This window comes from Lepus europaeus, chromosome 1, assembly GCF_033115175.1.
Source record: "Lepus europaeus isolate LE1 chromosome 1, mLepTim1.pri, whole genome shotgun sequence".
Taxonomy (NCBI): Eukaryota; Metazoa; Chordata; class Mammalia; order Lagomorpha; family Leporidae; genus Lepus; species Lepus europaeus.
This window is the reverse complement of record NC_084827.1, coordinates 175,806,016-175,825,795: the sequence shown is the minus strand read 5'-3', so window position 1 is coordinate 175,825,795 and position 19,780 is coordinate 175,806,016. Positions and strand designations below refer to the sequence as shown.

At 36.7% G+C, this 19,780-nt stretch overlaps 2 protein-coding genes across 3 annotated transcripts in view; one reads left to right on the top strand and one right to left on the bottom strand.

The window, feature by feature from the left end:
• The window catches only part of PSMD1 (proteasome 26S subunit, non-ATPase 1), a 98,700-nt gene that overhangs the window by 42,886 nt on the left and 36,034 nt on the right, over nucleotides 1–19,780 (bottom strand). The window lies entirely within an intron of this gene.
• HTR2B (5-hydroxytryptamine receptor 2B) lies at nucleotides 909–19,081 on the top strand. Of its 2 annotated transcripts, XM_062202366.1 has the most exons (4): nucleotides 909–1,604; nucleotides 2,456–3,143; nucleotides 11,313–11,513; nucleotides 16,664–19,081. In XM_062202366.1, the coding sequence occupies exons 2-4, from the start codon at nucleotides 2,726–2,728 to the stop codon at nucleotides 17,554–17,556; spliced, it is 1,512 nt and encodes a 503-aa protein (XP_062058350.1). In that variant the 5' UTR covers nucleotides 909–1,604; nucleotides 2,456–2,725; the 3' UTR covers nucleotides 17,557–19,081. The 2 variants fall into 2 exon arrangements, with proteins under 2 accessions (XP_062058350.1, XP_062058359.1); XM_062202375.1 differs by lacking the exon at nucleotides 11,313–11,513.

Below are 19,780 nucleotides of genomic sequence, written 5' to 3'. Positions count from 1 at the left end.
TTTCCAGACACTTGAACCTCATTCTACCACTAAGAATCATTTAAATATATTTTTAATTTTGGATGGAAATCTTTTTTTAAAATCTGGCATATTTCCTGGCATCTAAAACACAGCTGGAAGAATATGGCTTAGCTTTTTTAAAAATATATGGAAGTCACTACTATGCTTCCATTATGGAATCACAAAACACTGGGGAGGGCTGAATTAGGAGAGCTACAAACCTCTACTCTGAGTAGACCACATATCTATACTTCTTTTTTTTCTTCCAACTGATCCTGTTTGCTATGGTTAAAGTGTTTGTCCACCTTTTAATTTGTTGCTCTGATTTGTAGTAAGCAGGGTAATGTGGTTTATTTCACACAAGTGTTTTCATTGTATATAATCCTGCTATTTTCAATCTGACATTGCTTGTTTTGCAGATCCAACCTACATACATAAGCACAGATGCCAAATGGTGATTCAGAACAAAGCATAAATACTACCAGATACAAGAGATTTTATATATAACATACATACATTATTTGTTTCCATCTAGAATTCTTAGCAAGTACTTTCTCTAACATACTGTATTTTTGAGTTTAAAAAAGCAGCAAAATACTAAAATCTGAAGGTCAGGAGAGCTGAAAGAAGTATTTCCCAAAAACATTCAACACAAGCTGGCTAAGGAATATAAACTTGAAACCAAAAATGGGCATGGGTGACATCACTCTGACTTAGAAGCAATTAAAAATTAAAAAAATCTGAGTATTCTATGATGATCTTTTAAAAAAGAAATCTTAAGAATGCTGAAGCTCTAATACTGCCCTAGATTTACTGTTGAAAGAAAACTTAAATAGTACAAATGTTAACATTTATGCACCAATTTTCTGAAATAAGGTAGAAATGTATTTCACTGCATATTATATACTTTTCCCAATGTAAAAATCTGTGAAAAAAAGCTGCCAACGAATCAATTCCCACACTAAGGGGCCATCTGTTTAAAAACGGGCAGTGAAGCAGCTTCTGCTAAGACCTACTATACATGCAGATTTCAGACTTTCTGTGCTCTTCTATATAAGGATGCGACCAGATCAAATTAACTGTGTTCCACAGCAAAGGCATAAACCTGGGTCAGACTCTGTTTTCACTGCTGGACATGAGAACTGTGGAAACCGCTATAGGCTAATAGGGCAGAGTCTTCACAAAATGAAAGCTTTAGAAAGTCTAGGTTATATCTCATTTTTTCTCAGATGGGAAAAACAGCCCAGGCTTAATCTCAAACAAAATTATCTTGAACTAAGAAGACACAGTTTATTACAGTCCCCCCAAATATCAAAGAGAGCTCTTAAGACCAACTTGAATAAAGGTCATGAACTGACTCAAAACACTTAATCAGTGGCTTTATGAATTACAGTGAATGCTGCTACTCTCTAAAAATGAATGTATCAAAGAGGAAATAACCTCTTTGGCATGCTTACAACTATACAACACATTTATTTCACTGCTTGCAAGCGTCAGTGTTGCAGGCTCAGAATATTGAGAAGGAATTCAGTCCTTGCAGCAAGCTGGCCCACGGAACAGACGAGACAACATGCTTGGAAAAGTCACAAGTAAATGAGAAGCAGGTAAGTAATGAAATACCTTGAACTGATCTAGGTTATTCTGATCTTCAACAGCGGTGTTACTATAACCTTTTATCTCTACTCAGTAGCTTAAAGACCAAAATGAAACATTTACTAGTGATAAAGGGGATATTTTAAATACGGGATTTGTGAGTTTTATGAATAAATGGCCTAATCTTCCTCTTAGTTTTCTCTCTATTTCAAGGAACCTGGGAAGGTTAAGGGGGAAAAAAGATTACCATGTGAAACAAAAAAAGAACTGGCTCAAATTTGGCATATATTGTTAACTTTTTAAAAGTAATTAAATTTAGAAAATATTTTTGCAGAAATGTGCTATAAAGATGATATTACTAAAAACAATTATGTGACTCCTAGTAATTTTCCTCCCACCCCTTTTCTCAAACTACGAGAATTCCCAAATGCATTATAAAAATGCATTTATAGCAGTACTAAGATAAAACTGATCAGACAAAATCATTATATAAGGATTGCCTCGCTGATAAATCATTTATTCAGACATTGGTTGAGCCTGGATTCTTCCTAAGTGGATGGCCAATGGATACTGAAAGTTAAGAACTACTTGGTGCTCTGCTTTCTATTCTTCTGTATGTATTTTACATTAGAGGCAAAAAAGGGTCAGAAAACATCTGTTTTGTAAACACTATTCAAAAAATTAACATGAATCTTGTAGCATTAATTGAGGCATAACAGGAATACTGTACTTTTGTGGGAACTGGCTGAACTGTTACAAATGCACAACAGACCTATTGAGAAGGAAGGGGTTGCTAGGTTTAAGGGTTTTTACCACATTTTGGAAATAAACAACAATGCAATCTATATATTTTCTATCTTAGGGGAAACTCTGGCATTCAAACCCAAAAATGACTCTACAACTACAGCAAAAAAGGGGAAAAAATAATATATAGCTATTTTTTCAAAGCTATTGGTTTCTTTCACTGAGTCTTTGAAAATCTAAGTCTCCAGAAGATACTAAATATTTGAATTCTCACCTACAAACACGGACAGATGTGTGTACGTTCTCAGAGAACTTGAATTTTTTTAAAAAGAAGTGTCACCTTTGGCTTCGAGTGTCTGGCCTAGGAACAGTGCCTTAAAAAAAGCAGATGACCAGCTTAGCTACTGACCATGCTGACTACCGTCCAGAATTGGATGGAATCGCAGAAAAACAGCGAATGGCTCTTTCTTATAGAATGTCTGAACAAAGTGCAATCCCTGAGCATGCTCTGCAGGGCACATTCAATCGCTTGATGTCTCCTAACCAGTCTGGATTACAGACAGAATCAGTACCAAAGGAAATGAAACAGATCATCGAGGAACAGGGAAACACACTGCACTGGGCAGCTCTTGTAATACTCGTGGTGATAATACCCACGATTGGTGGGAACATCCTTGTTATTCTGGCCGTTTCACTGGAGAAAAAGCTGCAGTATGCTACCAATTACTTTCTGATGTCCTTGGCGGTGGCTGACTTGCTGGTTGGATTGTTTGTGATGCCGATTGCCCTCTTGACAATAATGTTTGGTAAGTATTTCGCTCTGCTTCTGCCATCAAACCAAAGAACTATGATATACAGTTAGGGAACTGGATGCTCATTTCATTTCCATGAAATAAAAGCAGGACTTGGACTATTTAATGATAAAGTAAACAGGTCTTCATTTTTCATCATTTTCTATGGTTGATAATCAGTTTTAAAGAGCAAAACCTAATTTCTTGAAAACAATTTTACCTACCCCTCAGTTATCTAATAAAATCGTTTAAGAAGTCATTCAAAGTAGTAATATTCACTGACTCTGCATACGTCATCCAAAAATTACAGTGAACAGCTCTACACCTTAATGTTTCTACCATTGATCCTTTTCTCATAAGACAACAATTAGGACAAAATAAAAAAGGACAGTTCAGGACAGATATGTGCTGGGTTAATTATGAATAATGAGGTCTTTGAATTATTAAATCACAATTAAAATGCTAAACTGAAATTTAAAAATTGGAATTGCTCTAAATATTCTTGTTATAGCTCAGTATAGTTTATGTACTTGAAACTTGAACACAATTCCTACATAGGCATTATTTAAAGAAAAGATGATGTTCAGCTGCTGAAAGAAATGGTCTGGCTCCGTGTCCCAAGAGACGATCCATCTATTTAATTTTTTATGCTACCTGACCATCCATGTTCTGGACTAACCTCTAAGTTATCAAATAAGTGGACCAAAATGTGAGCTTTCACTGTACTAAAAATAGAGTTTTGATATTTATTTGTTACAGTAAGAGTATTATATCAAAGCAGACATTAAGTAGTTTTTGATTTACATATATCATCTCTAGCTATAAAATCTGAGTACACAAACTATTCTGTTGATGAGTTATGAGGGTTCTGAAACCCTCAGAATCAGCATTAAGAGGATACTTATTCAATGTTTGAGTAAACTGATAATACTTACAAACTGGTTAAGGAAATGATGATTTGTAATAGAAATGGCTTCTAAGAATCATATGGTAAGGATAAAAACATTTTAAGTTATAGAAGCAAAATTTATTAAACTGGGATGCATCTCAGAAGATGAAGAAAAACTGCTACTCCAAGTATCATTCCGGGTTTACAATGTTAAACAACTGAAAGATAGCTAAAATTAAGCATCTCTCCCTGCCCCAATATGATCAGATGATGATAGGTTCAAACTTCCCACTTGAAATAATTTACCCAAGCTTTAAAGTAAATCAAGAAAATTCTATAGTGAGACAAGCAATACTGAATAAGGTTTGACTGCCTTACCCAGACTGTCTGATCACTAATGTTGTCTATCTTCTTCCCTTTTATAAATCTGTAATCTTTTGAGTAATGCAAAGCTACACGTAACCATGGGAAACAACTAAGAAATCTTACTCTAATGGAGAACCTTAACAACTTTAATCCCAATTAAAGTTGAAAAGATATAAAGTAAATAAGGAGTATGTAAGTAAAGATTGTACATTCGAGTTCTCATCTCCACACACACAACTGTAGCTTAAAGCATAAACTCATACCCTTCAAACAGTGCTTGCTAGGCATACAGAAAACATCACAATGCTTATCTCACACTACCATAAAATTTAATTTGTATGTTATATTGAATAAAATAAACTGAGTGAGTTATAAGACTATGAACTATAACTTTAAAATCCTTGAGTCCATAAACATCAAACATCTACTATGTGCAAAGTACTGTGGCTGATACTTACATCATCAGCTAAATGGTTAAGGAATCTTAAAAGGAAAATTCCACAGTAATAAAAGTGAGCTGACAAGCAAAACAGAAAACAGGTAACAGGAATAATTTCATGTATTCTACAGAAAAACAGTAAGTATCCTGAGAAAACTTTGGTACCCAATATATTCTTAGCAATAAAAACAAAAAAGCATATATATTTTAACATAAAATATGTGAAATGCCTGTATTTATGTCTTAAATGTGATATATATTTTAACAGAATTTTATTCTTTTAAATGTCAATTCTGAATTACAAAATAAAATCTTTCATATCCCCACTTTTATTATCAGTAATTAAGCTATAGAGTAGGTAGATTTTTGTAAAAGGAATTTAATCACTATATAAAACTCTGTTGCATTAATCATTTAAAAGATAATTCCATGTATATGAAAAAGGGTACACTGCCTTCTAAAAATCTTCAAAGGACACAGTCCTTAATTGGTAACTGTACTTATGATAAATGGGACTTGACTTCAAATATATACAATTTTTACAACCTTTCACACATTATTAAGTACTTTCTAAACTAATGTATTTATAAGAAATTCAGATAATTTTAAAAGGCATAAGTAGACTTAATATATTTTTCTCTGAATACAGGGATAATCTTCGGAACTTCTCAAGTCTAGAAAACAAAAACGTCCTGGGAGCTGTAATCACAAAGGATTAACTCCCACTATGAGCAGTTTCAGCTACCTCAACCAAAGTAACACAAAACTTTAACTAGCTTGTTTTCTAGTACATTTTTTAAAAAAGAAAGGATAAAATAAAATTGTACCTTTTTACTGAGGGATATTTTATTCAACCACTCAATGGTACAAATTTAGTTCTTATCTGAATTTTTATTTTACCAGGATAAGGACTTTAATTTCGAATCAGTTGTGCCAGGTCAACTTCCCTGACACTTCTTCCTCTCTGGGAACAATGTACTCTATCTTTACTTTACAGTTTCATTTTTTATGGTCTTGCTCATAATTTCTAAAATCCATGACCACAAATCAGTGGTTTACAACATAATGCTTGCAATTGTCTACAGTAGAAACACTGTGGAAGGAGGAAAACAGAACATTTTACACTGATATAAAAAAGAACAAATGTTTACATTTAAGAAGTCTAAATTTTTCCTTCTCTTATTTAATAAATGATTAAAAATGTAAAGGAAAAATACAGTATTTGGTTATCCACTGATTATTATTGCTTTATTTATAATTTAAGTTTTTATTCATGCCTCATGATTTCTAAGTCGGAACAGTATCTGTGGCACACCTGAAACTGTGTGTAAAATGGCTAAAAATCGGGTGTTTGAAGCAAGACTTCCTGGTTCTCTTCGGTTCACTTAGTATCTCAAGAGTTCAATTACCTTGTCTATAAAACCTGTGTGCTAAATCTCTATGAACTCCACAGGAATCACCCTCTCGGAATGGCTTTTAAAATATAATCTTTTAAATCCTCAAAAGGAAATATCCTATACCCTAGCTTTAAAATAAGGGTCAATATTAATTAACTTCTGAACAAATGAAATAACTTGACTTTCCAAACTAAAAATGGACCCAAAAGGTCAGCAGGTTTCAGATAAACTGAGTTCATCAGGACCATGTCAAGACAGGTTCTGGTTTAAAATGTTAAGTTTTTACAGTAATTAAAAAGAGAGTAACAACACAAACCCCCAAAACCCAAACAGAAAACCCAAGCATGGCCCAGTTACAATGCATATAGGTTACTCATATTTCTATGACATACATATATGTATGTATATTTATATATAATGTAGCCATTAAAATTCAACGTTAACATTCAACTTTAATGACAAATTTAATTCAAAATTAAAATAGAATTAAACATGTTCTCATTCCATCTCCTTCTCCTGCCTCATGCTTTGAAGTTCAAAGGATACATGTACCCTTGCTACAACAGAAAGACAAACATTTTATGGGATGATGTGGCTTATTTTTTCTAAATAGCATTGTTTTCATGTCTGGCTTAGTTGGCTAGTTTCTGTCAAACAACAGTAATAAGACCCAACACTTATTGAAGCTTTCTCTAGGTTACATCCTGTTCTAAATACTTCGCAATGCATAATCACATTGAACTCTCAACTCTATAAACAGGTTGTTATCCTCATTTCACAAAGAACACAGATACAGAGGTGTAAGTAATCTGTCTGAGGTCACCAAATAAGTGGCAGAAACATGATCTGAGCCCTGACTCTAGAAATCATTCTTAACCTCTATTCCTCTACTTTCTCCAATGCAAATGAGAAATCCTACCAGCTGAAACTGTCAGAGTTGGGATACAGGACCAATAATTATATATTACCTCCATCTAGCCAGAGGGCCATAAAATTTTTTTCTAGGGCCAAGGCAGAAATCAGCATTTTTTTCAATTAGTTAGACTCAATTGGGTCTCGACTAGTACTTGTTTTAATCATTGAGACAACTGCCAGATCTCTTTTCTGAGCATGGTATCAGCCTACGCCAATGCCTATCACACTGGATGAACCTTGTCTGGAGGCCAAACAGAAACTTACATACCTTAATGACAATTCCACCACCCTTACGTCTGGTAGTATTTAAAGCAGTTTTTACATTTTAAACAACAAAACATTTGTGCTAATACTAGTTAGATAATTAAATAATTGTCTATATAACCCAAGATCTTCCTAACACTTACTTTTGTTCCTTGAATAATTGCTCCTTCAATAGTCAGTTTATTATTATTTCAGGCACCACAGGAATGCCAATATTCAAACCTTACTGAAATGAACTCTTCTGAGTTTAATTTGTAAGCAGGTAGCAGAAGGAACTGGAAAATGTGCTTTGTGTTTTCAAGAAACTTTGTATGCTTTTTTTGTAGAGCAACAAATACTGTACACTCTAAATGTTTTCTGTTGGTTTTTATGAAAGGCTTAAATCAATATAGTTCAAATATCCAGTTACTTATTTCCCTCAGACTGATGCTTAGCTACTTTTTTCTTACTTGAATCAGTAACTGTTTTACTTCATATTTCAAATTTTAAAAATGTCTCAAATCATTATGGAAATAAGTTGGACATAATACATAACAAATAAATATAATTATCATTAATCCAACACTCCAACGAAAGTTTTACAATAAACTGTACCACCATATCAATCTTTATCCATTCATTCTACATAGAATAAAAAGACTTTTCTGACCTTGAACCTACCAAATTAACTGAAAAACATTTTTAAAATCAAAGTATCTGGATTAGGAGCCGCTCCTATGGAAATTAAGAACGTCTAGAACTGTTTAGAATTTCTATAAATTTTTAGACGATCTGAATGTATTAGACAATTACATAAGCAATTTTGATATTTATAAAAATATTTCTATTAATTTGAGGCTGTTATGTGTGACTTTTATATTCATTTTATGTAAAATTGTCTATTCGTAATTCATGAAAGTCAGACTCTTACAAGCTTAGAATCACAAAGATCCACCTCTTAATTCTGAACCTGTTTCTTTAAGAAAACTGGTTTTGCATCTCAATATTCCTAGTAAGCACTGACTGAAATAAGAAAATGCTAATGATCTGCATTAATTTTAATTCCTGCTTTCTGCTCCAAAATTGAAGTTCATAAGTAAATTAATTCTGTTGGAAAGTGAAATAACACAACTTCACAGGCTCAAATCAGCGCTTAAAAGCTTTCCCTCTTAACCAGTTATGGAGCGTGTGGCTCAGATGGTCACGTTCCAAAGCCATGTACTTTCTGTATAAAAGATCTCTCGAGGCTTCCTGTTCATGGTTATCAGATTTATGACCAGGATTTTCCAGACGTTGGTTTTCCAAAGTATAATCTGTGATTAGAAAAGCTAAGTAGACAAGTCTAAATTATTAGCAAAACATTTTTAAAGGATGATATAGAGAAAGCATATACTTAAAGGAAATCTAAGATACAACACAAAAATGATCTGCCTTTTTAATCCTTAACTATGATCAGTAACAGGTGACAGCTCTGGACTTGAGTATTTTCCTACCTTGCTATTCACAGTCCTAATATAGAATGTCAGGTCAGTTTAGATATAGCCTTAAGTCAAATAGTTCCCACTGCAAAACTCTCAATCATATGCAATTCTTCTCACTTTTAGACTGCTAGTTTATTTTTAAACTTAGGTCAAAGAATGCAATGTTGCCTTGTCCAAGGTCCTTTTCCATGAATTGACAGCAAAGCTGAATGCCATCAAGAGGGAGAAATCCAATTAAGCAGATTATTTCCAAACACAGTTTCTCTGCTATACTTTTTGCCTTGAAAAAGCTCCAAGGAGTGCCTTTCTGTGCTGAACTCAGTCCCTATCCTACACAGACAAACCAAGCAGCCTCTCTCAAGACTCAGCACCACCTTGTCTGAAAGTCTTCACAGCACTGCTTCTCAAACATTAATCTGCACACAGATTTCCTGGGGATCTCACTTGCTAAAATGCAGGGCCTGATACAGTTGGTTTAGGATGAGACTCAACAGCAGGTCTACTAAATTCTCAGGTGATTTCAATCCTAGCTCCCTGATGTGAAGATTCTAAAGAACATTTTGAACTAGATTCTAAGTTTGATAAATAATGCTTCTCTCCCTGCCCCCATATGCAAAGACTCAACTGTATCTGAATTTGCTCGTGTGCAAAATCAGCCGCAATCAAAGGCCCCTTCCAGTTTTAATGAAATTATAATTTGCAACCTCCATCCCTTCAATTCAACAAGTAAAACAAGAGTTATTTGCAATAATATAATTAAAAGTATGAATGCCACCTCCTCCCAATCTGGTGCTTTCATCTACTGTACAATCATTTATCTTTTTTGAGTACAAAAGCTCTCACTGTTATTTTTGTCACACACCAACTCTGGTAACAGAACGCACCAAAAAGTGGATCTATCAGCCTTGCTATATTTTTTGTGAAGTATTGAAACATTTCCCTGAAATTCTAGTGGACTCTTGAAAGTAACACATTCAGGTCCATCTGAAACTCTTTCCCTAAATTGTAGTCTTTTTTCTGGTCTGGGATTTTAACTTCTCTTCATGCACAGGCTCCTAGAATTTAAACAGCTCACAACTGAAGGTATCTTGGTGCCCTGCAATCTTGAGATGGTTATCACCTTGGTCTTCCTCCAAACATCCCAAACACTTTCTACCTGTCAAAATCGGATATACCTGCTCAAACTAGGAGTAGAAAAATACTTTGTATTTTATCAGTGGATAATCAAACCATAAAAGACACTTAGATAATCTCATATGCATGACATCTATTATCTATAGGAGTCATCTCAGCTTTTATAACAACTTCTGAAATTTCTAAGTATGTGCATATAATAAATTTTATTGTTCTGAAACTGTAAAACTGCAATGTAGTGGGTATATAAATAATACATAATGTATTACATCCACATAAGTATGTAGACATACCAAGGTAAATAATTTTATTGCAGAATATTCAATATAACATCTAAATCTGAAGATTTTTAAAAAATTCTATCTAAAGTGTTTAAGATCCTATGAAGCACATGGTAAGTTCCCTAAGAGCTTGTAAAATTAAGTTCTACGCCTAACCTTGAGATTTTCTTTTGAGCCACATCTGTATTGCTTATCCTATCTCCAATGCTTAGAGTGAATGATGGAATATGGGAGGACAACAGTCCACTTTTCTTCAGGATAACCTGAAGTCATTCCTTGCAATCTTTATTCAAGAAGTATTTCTGTCAAAGAAAAAAAATCATTACACTTAATTATTTTATCAAATGAGAGTTCGTGATTAAAAAGGTTTATGCTGCAAGTTATTGCCAGAATCAAAAAGCCAGGCCTCACAGAGCCTACTATTCTACTATGCTTTTTGACATGTAATGGTACTTCAAAAAGTTCATGGAAAAATAAATTAAAAATTTAAGTGCAAAAAATCTGAAATCCATGCAGTTTCTTTCATAATATAAATTTTCCACAAACTTTTAAGAGCAAAGATTTCAAACTTTTTGCAAAAAATAAATTTATCTTTTAATTCCATTTTCATGAGGTTTTTGAGTGCTTCCTTTACATAGTAAAAATGTTTTCTTTCTATACAACAGCAACTCAGAAACAATTTCTCATTTGAATATCGAGTTTAAATTCCAGCTGTAACACTGTATAACTTTAAAAAGACTACAAAAGCAACTGACAAAACAGTTGAGGTCAAAATAATGCTAAATATGTTAAACTGCTACTGACTAAGAACAAGCCTTGTAATTACTACACAAAATAGAAAATATTTAGAAGGTACTATCCACAGAAATATTGTATTTAATATTATTGTCTCCATTACACTAAAGTTAAACATTACCTTGTAAAGGTCAGGTCAAAACTTCAGATGAGTAACAAAAAAAGGTTAAAATTATGTATCCCTCAAAAATACTAGACTGAAGGCTGTCACAGAAGAAAATGTTTTTTTCTTTCTTTCTTACAGAGGCTATATGGCCCCTCCCACTTGTTCTATGTCCTGCCTGGTTATTTCTTGATGTTCTCTTTTCAACTGCATCCATCATGCATCTCTGTGCCATTTCAGTGGACCGTTACATAGCCATCAAAAAGCCAATCCAGGCCAATCAGTATAACTCAGGAGCTACTGCATTCATCAAGATTACAGTGGTATGGTTAATTTCAATAGGTATGTGGGGAATGCCAGGGTGTGGATGGTGAACATAAAGCCTTTGGTTCCAGAGGCTAGGAGAGTAACACCAGCCTGGTAGGCCAGGTAACTCAGCTTAAGAGGTGGTCAAGGTAGCCTCCTAACGAACCAACACAAGCTACTTACATCATCACATTTATCACAAAGCTTCTCAATCCCAGTCAGCAAAAACAATGAAGCAGCAGCAAAACTCATGTCCTTTGAGAGAAAAAACTTCACAGTTCAAATTTACTGAGGTATCTTCCCACTTTGATTTTGATATGCAGGAAGGTTAAGTCTGAAAACAGTTTTCATATCTGTCATAGATCACAGTACTGTCAAGCTAGCATTTGGAATTCTGCAATTACATTAGAGGAACAAAAATGAAATGCATCTTAAATCACATCTAAGAAGATAAAAAGGAAAAGAGAAAAAAGCCATCACTCCAAATATTTTTAAGCAGTATCAAAGATCATCTTGGAAGTACTTTAATGTGTGTACAGATTACTACTTTAATATGTGTATAGATTACTACTTTAATATGTGTACAGATTAAAGGCAGACAAGTACTTAACTGTATTGAATGTTTAAAAGTTTTAAGATGGATACAAAGAAACCACGTTGAACTGTCATTCAGAAATGATTTACAGAAAAAGAATTCACATTACTTCTAAACTACCCCTTGTGCTCAGAGAGCTGCTATAATATTTTAGCATGCAATATAGCACAGATTACCCAAAACTCTTATTAATATCAGAAAAACAAGCGGATGTGCAACAATTACAATGATGTGACTTGCAGATCCACTTCTTGATAGTAAAAAAAAGTTTCAAAGAGGAAAAAAATTAAGAGACTTGGAATGCTACAAGATAAGAAAAAGATGTTACTTCTCACCAATCACAGTAAGAACACGGGCAAGAAAGCAAATATTGAAACTGACCTTTTAATTCTGAAATTATGATACTAGATCCAAACCATTTTTGATGTTTTGAGATAAAGCTAGATGTGATACTAATCTGGTTTGGAAACAAAGTTAGGGTCAAGGAAAAGCCTATGCAGAATGGAGAGATTTTCAGGCAGTGAGAAAATGCATTTTGGGGGTAGGGATTAAGAGCACCACAGACTCCCAAAAAAACTCAAGGAAGGAGAGTTGGGGGTCAATGGCTGACAAAAGAATTTGACATGAAAAGGAGGAAAACTAAAGTAATTAATTTCAAATGACCCACATTATTTTGGTAAGCTCATTGTAACGAGGCAGAGGGAAGGCATGTGAGGTGTTGTAGGGGTCAGTGGATGAGGGCAGAGGCAGGGAACTTCAAGAATTAAGACATCTTAAGTTGTGAAATATGATCAAGCCAATAAGGTAAAAAGCCTTTTGGTAGAAGGAATACACAGGACAGATAACATGAATCATAAGCTATTCATTTTTATTAAGTGTCTTTAACAAGCAAAGTACTAAGACTATGTAGATGATTAACAAAAAGAATCCTTGCACGCAAAGGAAGGCCTATAAATAAATAAAATACATTAATACAAAGTGTATGCAGGAAGGAAAAAATAAAAGATAGTGCTAGATTTAGAGACTTGGAAGGAATCTTAAAATTCTACTTCTTCCTTTTACGGATGAGAAAAAAGAAACTTAGAGGTTTTAAATCGTTGGCTAAAGGACTCTTGTCGAAGCTTGTCAGCACCAAGGCGGAGATCAATGCTCTTCCCCTAATCATACTGTCTTGTAAAAACAACCACAATTTAGTAACTTCAGACAGTTTTGGATTCTGACAAAGTGCTGGAGAGAGCTCACTTTCTTCTTTTGCATCTATAGTTATCCTAGTGTTGTGGCTTGCACATGTCTCCCAAGTTCATGTATCTGAGACCTAATCCTCAGGGCAACAGTGATGGGGGTGCCTTTGGGGAGTGATTAGGTCAGAGGGTCCTTCACTCAGGAACAGATTAATGCCATTACTGAGGGAATGGGTTCACCAAGAATGAGTTTGGTCCCCCCCTTTTTGTGCTCTTTCTCCCACATGATGTCTTCCATCATGCTGCCACAAGAATACCCCTACCAGATGTGGGCCCTTGATCTTGGACCTCCTCGTCTTCAGAACCATAAGCCAGATAAATTTCTGTTTATTTTAAATTGCCGTCTGTGGAGTTGTTATAGCAGCATAAAACTAATACACGCAAGTAACACCTAGCAATAGTAGGTATGAAAAATAAGAGGGTGAAAGTATAAAACGTACTAATGAAAACTTCAAAGCTACTGACCAACAAGCTGGAGAGGAAGGTAAAGTGAGCCTTGATGGAGGATTAACTTAAAGTGTAAAAACAGGGAAGCACAGATCAACTAAAAATCAAATTAACAGTAAAAAGAGTGGCTCTCCAGTAGTGAAGAGTAGCAGGACAAGGAAAGGAAATATTAAGAGTTCATGCATTTAGGTATGTGATTGTTTTAAGTGGACTTATAGATGACCTCAAGAATGTAAATAATAAGCCAGAGTTGAGGAATTCAAGACTCAAGATTAAGGTGTTAGGGAGAGTCATTAATGGGATGAAGTCATGGAAGATGATGTCAAGGAAGCAGTGGCGATGAAGACCAGAGCAAGTACTGGAATCACTGAGAGAGACAGCCAGGTATCCTGGAGGATGGCACATGGTCACAATGGAGGAAAAAATGGTGTGAGGTGATTAAACAGACTTCAAAAGGGAAGTAATTTTCAAAAGGGAAGTACTGCAAGAGAAAGAATGTAGAAACGAGGATCTAGAAGTAAAGGAGGGAGCAGGAGTCAGCAAATGTTTTCTGCAAAGGGTAAAAAATTAAATATTTTAGCTCTGTAGGCGTTATCGTGTTTCTGCCGCAACTACTCAACCCTGATGTACCAGAACAAAAACAGCCAAAGACAATACACTGACAAGTGAGTGCAGCTGTGTCCATAGAACCTTCACAGCAACAGAACGTGAGTCACATTCGGCCCTCAAGCTGTAGTACGCTGACCCCTGGTGTACAAACAGCAAATACGCAGAATCCTCTTTCTGGGGGCAAACATTAAGAAAAGTAGAAAAAGCAATCCCCTCCATCAGAAGGGTTTCAGGAGAACGTTCCTGTCAAGGGTTCTTCAACGATCATAAAAAAGGCTGTACGGATGAAGCAGGGCTTTTGGATTTATAAAACAGGATTCTAGAGTTTTTTTTTTTTTTTTTTGACAAGCAGAGTTAGACAGTGAGAGAGAGAGAGACCGAGAGAAATGTCCTCCTTTTTCCATTGACTTAACCCCCAAGTGGCCACCACGGCTAGTTTGTTGCAGCCAGTGTGCTGCACCAATTCGAAGCCAAGAGCCAGGCCCCGCACTTGGGCCATCCTCCACTGCACTCCCGGGCCACAGCAGAGAGCTGGACTGGAAGAGGGGCAACCAGGACAGAATCTGGTGTCCCCACCGGGACTAGAACCCCGAGTGCCGGCGCCGCAAGAGGAGGATTAGTGAAGTGACCCGCGGCGCCGGCCTAGAGATTTCTAAAGATCGATAATTCAGATATTTAAAAAATATCTGCTGTTTGAAAGTAAATATTCAGGCTAATCTTCATGTTAGTCATCTCTAATAAGTTATTTCACTATACAACATATTTATTTAATTAATTTTTAGTATTTCTAAGTATTTACTTATTTGAAAGGCTGTAGGAGAGACCATGATCTTACAACTATGGGTTTACTCCCCAAATGTCCACAAAGCTAGGACTGGGCAAAGCTGAAGCCAGGCGTCAGGAACTCCAATGGGTCTCCCACAGGGGTGTCAGAGGCACAAGCACTGGGGCTAGTTTTTGCTGCCTCCCAGGTACATTAGCAAGAAGCTAGATTAGAAGCAGAAACAAGGCCGGTGCTGTGGCTCAACAGGCTAATCCTCCACCTGTGGCGCCGGCACACCGGGTTCTAGTCGCGGTCGGGGCGCTGGATTCTGTCCTGGTTGCCCCTCTTCCAGGCCAGCTCTCTACTATGGCCTGGGAGTGCAGTGGAGGATGGCCCAAGTGCTTGGGCCCTGCACCCCATGGGAGACCTGGAGAAGCACCTGGCTCCTGCCTTCGGATCAGCGCGGTGTGCTGGCCGCGGCGGCCATTGGAGGGTGAACCAACGGCAAAGGAAGACCTTTCGCTCTGTCTCTCTCTCTCTCTCACTGTCTACTCTGCCTGTCAAAAAAAAAAAAAAAAAGCAGAAACAGAACTGATTCCAGACAGTCCAGTATGAGACTGGGTGTCCTAAGTGACTACTCAACTGCTGAGCCAAATGTCTGCCCTGTTTTTTTTTTTTTTTTTTGCATTGTTAACAAGCTCCCAGGTGATACTGATGTCACTGGTCCAAGTTCATGTGTTGTGTAGGAGGGCTCCAGAACAGCCATATTTGTACAACAAATGTCTCCCCACAGTCAGACTGAGGCTACCAGTCAGGTCCATGGCTAAGAAATCTGTCCACCCAGCAACTTCATGTTTAAATACTCACTCCATGGTATTTAAAGTATTAGAAAATTAGCATGGGGTACATTTCTTTCCCATCTATTAGAGACATTCTAAATCTTGAAAATAAATCTCACAGTTTACATACTCTCAAATATTTAAGTAGAATTTTTAAAATATGAATTCCTTAGTTTTCCCTAAGAAGTTAGAAGGATAAATAAAAAATAACCAACTGCCTGCTAAATAAAACTGTGTCCCCACAAAGTCAGTAAAACAGATAACTTCAGAATAAAGACACTGCGTGAATGCACTCTGAAGTCTCTCTAGATCAAGCACAATGGATATTAAGATTATAATAACTTTTCTTCTGAATTCCTTTCTCTTTACCTGGGCTAGATCTATGAACAAAAACAGATTTTGAGAAATACAGAGTAGAAGAAAACATCCCTTAATATATCAAGAATGTATTATAGCTTTAGGAAAACTTTTATCATAAATCACTAATTCCTTTGTTTAAAAACAGATCTACTTACTTAGGTTCTATTTGTCACAGCTTCCATCAATAAGTACTTTGACAGATTCTGCACTGAGGGTCCCAGGAATTACAATGAAATAACCAGCATAACGCTACTGGTATAAATCTCAAAAGCCTTAATCTAAGAGTTATAGATCATAAAAATGACTCATATATCTTGCTACCTTCTCCTTAGGCATTGCCATTCCAATCCCTATTAAAGGGATAGAGACCGACGTGGAGAACCCAAACAACATCACCTGTGAGTTGACAAAGCAGCGTTTCGGCAACTTCAGGCTCTTTGGCTCACTGGCTGCCTTCTTTACACCTCTTGCGATCATGATTGTCACGTATTTTCTCACCATCCACGCTTTACAGAAGAAAGCTTATGTGGTCAGAAACAAGCCCCCACAACGCCTAACATGGCTGACTGTGTCCACAGTTTTCCAAAAGGATGATACACCTTGCTCATCACCTGAAAAGGTGGCAATGCTGGATGGTTCTCGTCAGGACAAAAGTCTGTCCAACTCAGGTGATGAGATACTTATGCGAAGGATGTCCACAGTGGGGAAAAAATCAGTGCAGACCATTTCCAACGAACAGAGGGCCTCAAAGGTCCTTGGAATTGTGTTTTTCCTCTTTTTACTTATGTGGTGCCCCTTTTTTATTACAAATATAACTTTGGTTTTGTGTGATTCCTGTAACCAGGCTACTCTCCAAATGCTCCTGGAGGTATTTGTGTGGATAGGCTACATTTCCTCAGGGGTGAATCCTCTGGTCTACACCCTCTTCAATAAGACATTTCGGGATGCATTTGGCCGATACATCACCTGCAATTACCAGGCCACAAAGTCAGTAAAAACTCCTAGAAGATGCTCTAGCAATATCCACTTCCGGAATCCAATGGCAGAGAACTCTAGGTTTTTCATGAAGCATGGAATTAGAAATGGGATTAATCCTGCCATGTACCAGAGCCCAATGAGGCTACGAAGTTCAACCATTCAGTCTTCATCAATAATTCTATTAGATACACTTCTCCTCACCGAAAATGAAGGTGGCAAAACTGAAGAGCAAGTCAGTTATGTATAACAGAACTGGCTGTTTTCATCTATTACAATCATGAGTAAGATGATGAATGAGATATAAATGTATCAAGAATTACATAAAGAACTACAGTCATATATTAAATCATCTAAGAGTTAAGTATTAAGATTATCTAATTTTCCTTATTTGGACAAAAGTACTCCATAGAAAACTTTTGTACAGCTACAAATGAAAACAACCCAACACTCTGGTTACACGTCATCGCATCCAAATGACATAAAATTAATACATTTTAAAGCTTAAAAATGGATCAATATCATAAAACTTAGTTTCTAACTGTATGCAAAGCTATGCTAAGAATGAAATAAAACAAACTAGCATTAACCTTGTCTTCAGCACATAAAAGCTTACAGCGTGACACAGAACATGACGACAAAGAGCTAAAAACATGCATGAAAGATCACATCCACAGGTGAGACAGACTGCCATTTAGTCTGGGCTCAATGCAGTCAGAGTCCTCCCTTGATACGGAAACCACCTTGACGGAAGGTGAGGAACGCCAGGAGCTGAGCATCATAAAATAAGAGGATCTCAGAGCTGTTTGTTAAGCGGCTGATGCCAGACATCAACCCAGCAGAGGTGGGTCTACTGCAGGAGAAAGCAAATGCAAACTCGTGTACTATCTGAATCTTACTATGTTTCTTCAAGTGATTAATGAACGCAAACAAATGAAATCATGGCACATCAATCTGGGGACCCAAACTTTAAGTGACCTCACAAACTTAGATCATGGCTGCTTGTGCTTGCTTAATGACAAAGGTAAACAGAACTCTGACACGAGATTTTTAAGTCACTCTTTCATTATTTCATTTTTCCTGTAAGATGTGGTAATGAGTCCAACCTGTGCCACTCACTAGTCAGCTGATGGAATTTAGAATAGACACTTATAAAGCACTGATCTACTATGGATGTTAGAATCTTAGTTCTGTTATTTAACTACGACAATGAAAAATTTCATTAATTGTTTTGGCATTCAATCTCCTTACCTTTAAAAAATGAGAATACTGGCTTACTTCTAAGTTTCTTCCACCTTTAAAAATTCTCACTCTAGGGGCCAGAGCTGTGTCATACTGGGGTAAGCCTCTGCTTGTGGTGCCTGCATCCCATATGGATGTCAGTTCATGTTCCAGCTGCTCCTGCTCTTTTTTGTTCTTTACTTGACAGGTAAACAGTGAGAAGGAGAAAGACAGAGAGAAAGGTCTTCCTTCCACTGGTTCACCCCCCAAATGGCCGCTATGGCCAGCACTGTGCAGATCCGAAGCCAGGAGTCAGGTGTTTCTTCCTGGTCTCCCATGCGGGTACAGGAGCCCAAGCACTTGGGCTATCCTCCACTGCCTTCCCAGGCCACAGTAGAGAGCTGGACTGGAAGAGGAGCAACCAGGACTAGAACCCGGTGCCCATATGAGATGCAGGCACCGCAGGCGGAGGATTAACCTAGTGAGCCAAGGCAACGGCCTCCAGCTGCTCCTCTTCTGAGCCAGCTCTCTGCTATGGCCTGGAGAGGCAGTAGAGGGCGGCGCAAGTGTTTGGGCTCCTGCACCCACATGGGAGACCCAGAAGAAGCTCCTGGCTTTGGATCTGCCCAGCTCCAGCCATTGCAACCATTTGGTGAGTAAACCAGTGGATGGAAGACCTTTTGCCTACCTCTCCCTCTCTCTGCTTATAATTCTACCTCTCAAATAAATAAACAAAACCTTTTTCAAAAAGTTTTTTAAAAAATTCTCATTCTGGAGAAATGACACTCAGGTAAAATTTAAAAAACATGCTTTTAACTCCAGTTACATGCTAATTACATTTAATTTCATTCATCTATAGAATAAGTTAAAAAAATCTCTAAATCTTTGCCAGTTCCTACTTCTTAAAGAATCATACTGTGGAAAAAAGAACTCAGAATGGTCCTTTACAAGTATCAAGCACGTACAGGCTGGTATTGTGTATGTTGGGTTAATGGGTTCCTGTCCCAGCTATTCCACTTACAATACAGTTTCCTGCTAATGCACTTGGAAAGAAAGCAGAAGATGGCCCAAATGCTTGGGCCCTTGCAATCGACGTGGGAGATGAGACAGAGTTTCTGGCTAACAGCTCACTGGAGATATCTTCTACTGAGACTGGGAATTTACCTCATGTGTGAGCTACAGGAGAACAATTAATTTTAATTTTAATTATACAGCAAAGCACTATTGGGTTAAAAAGGAAACAGTTTCATAAA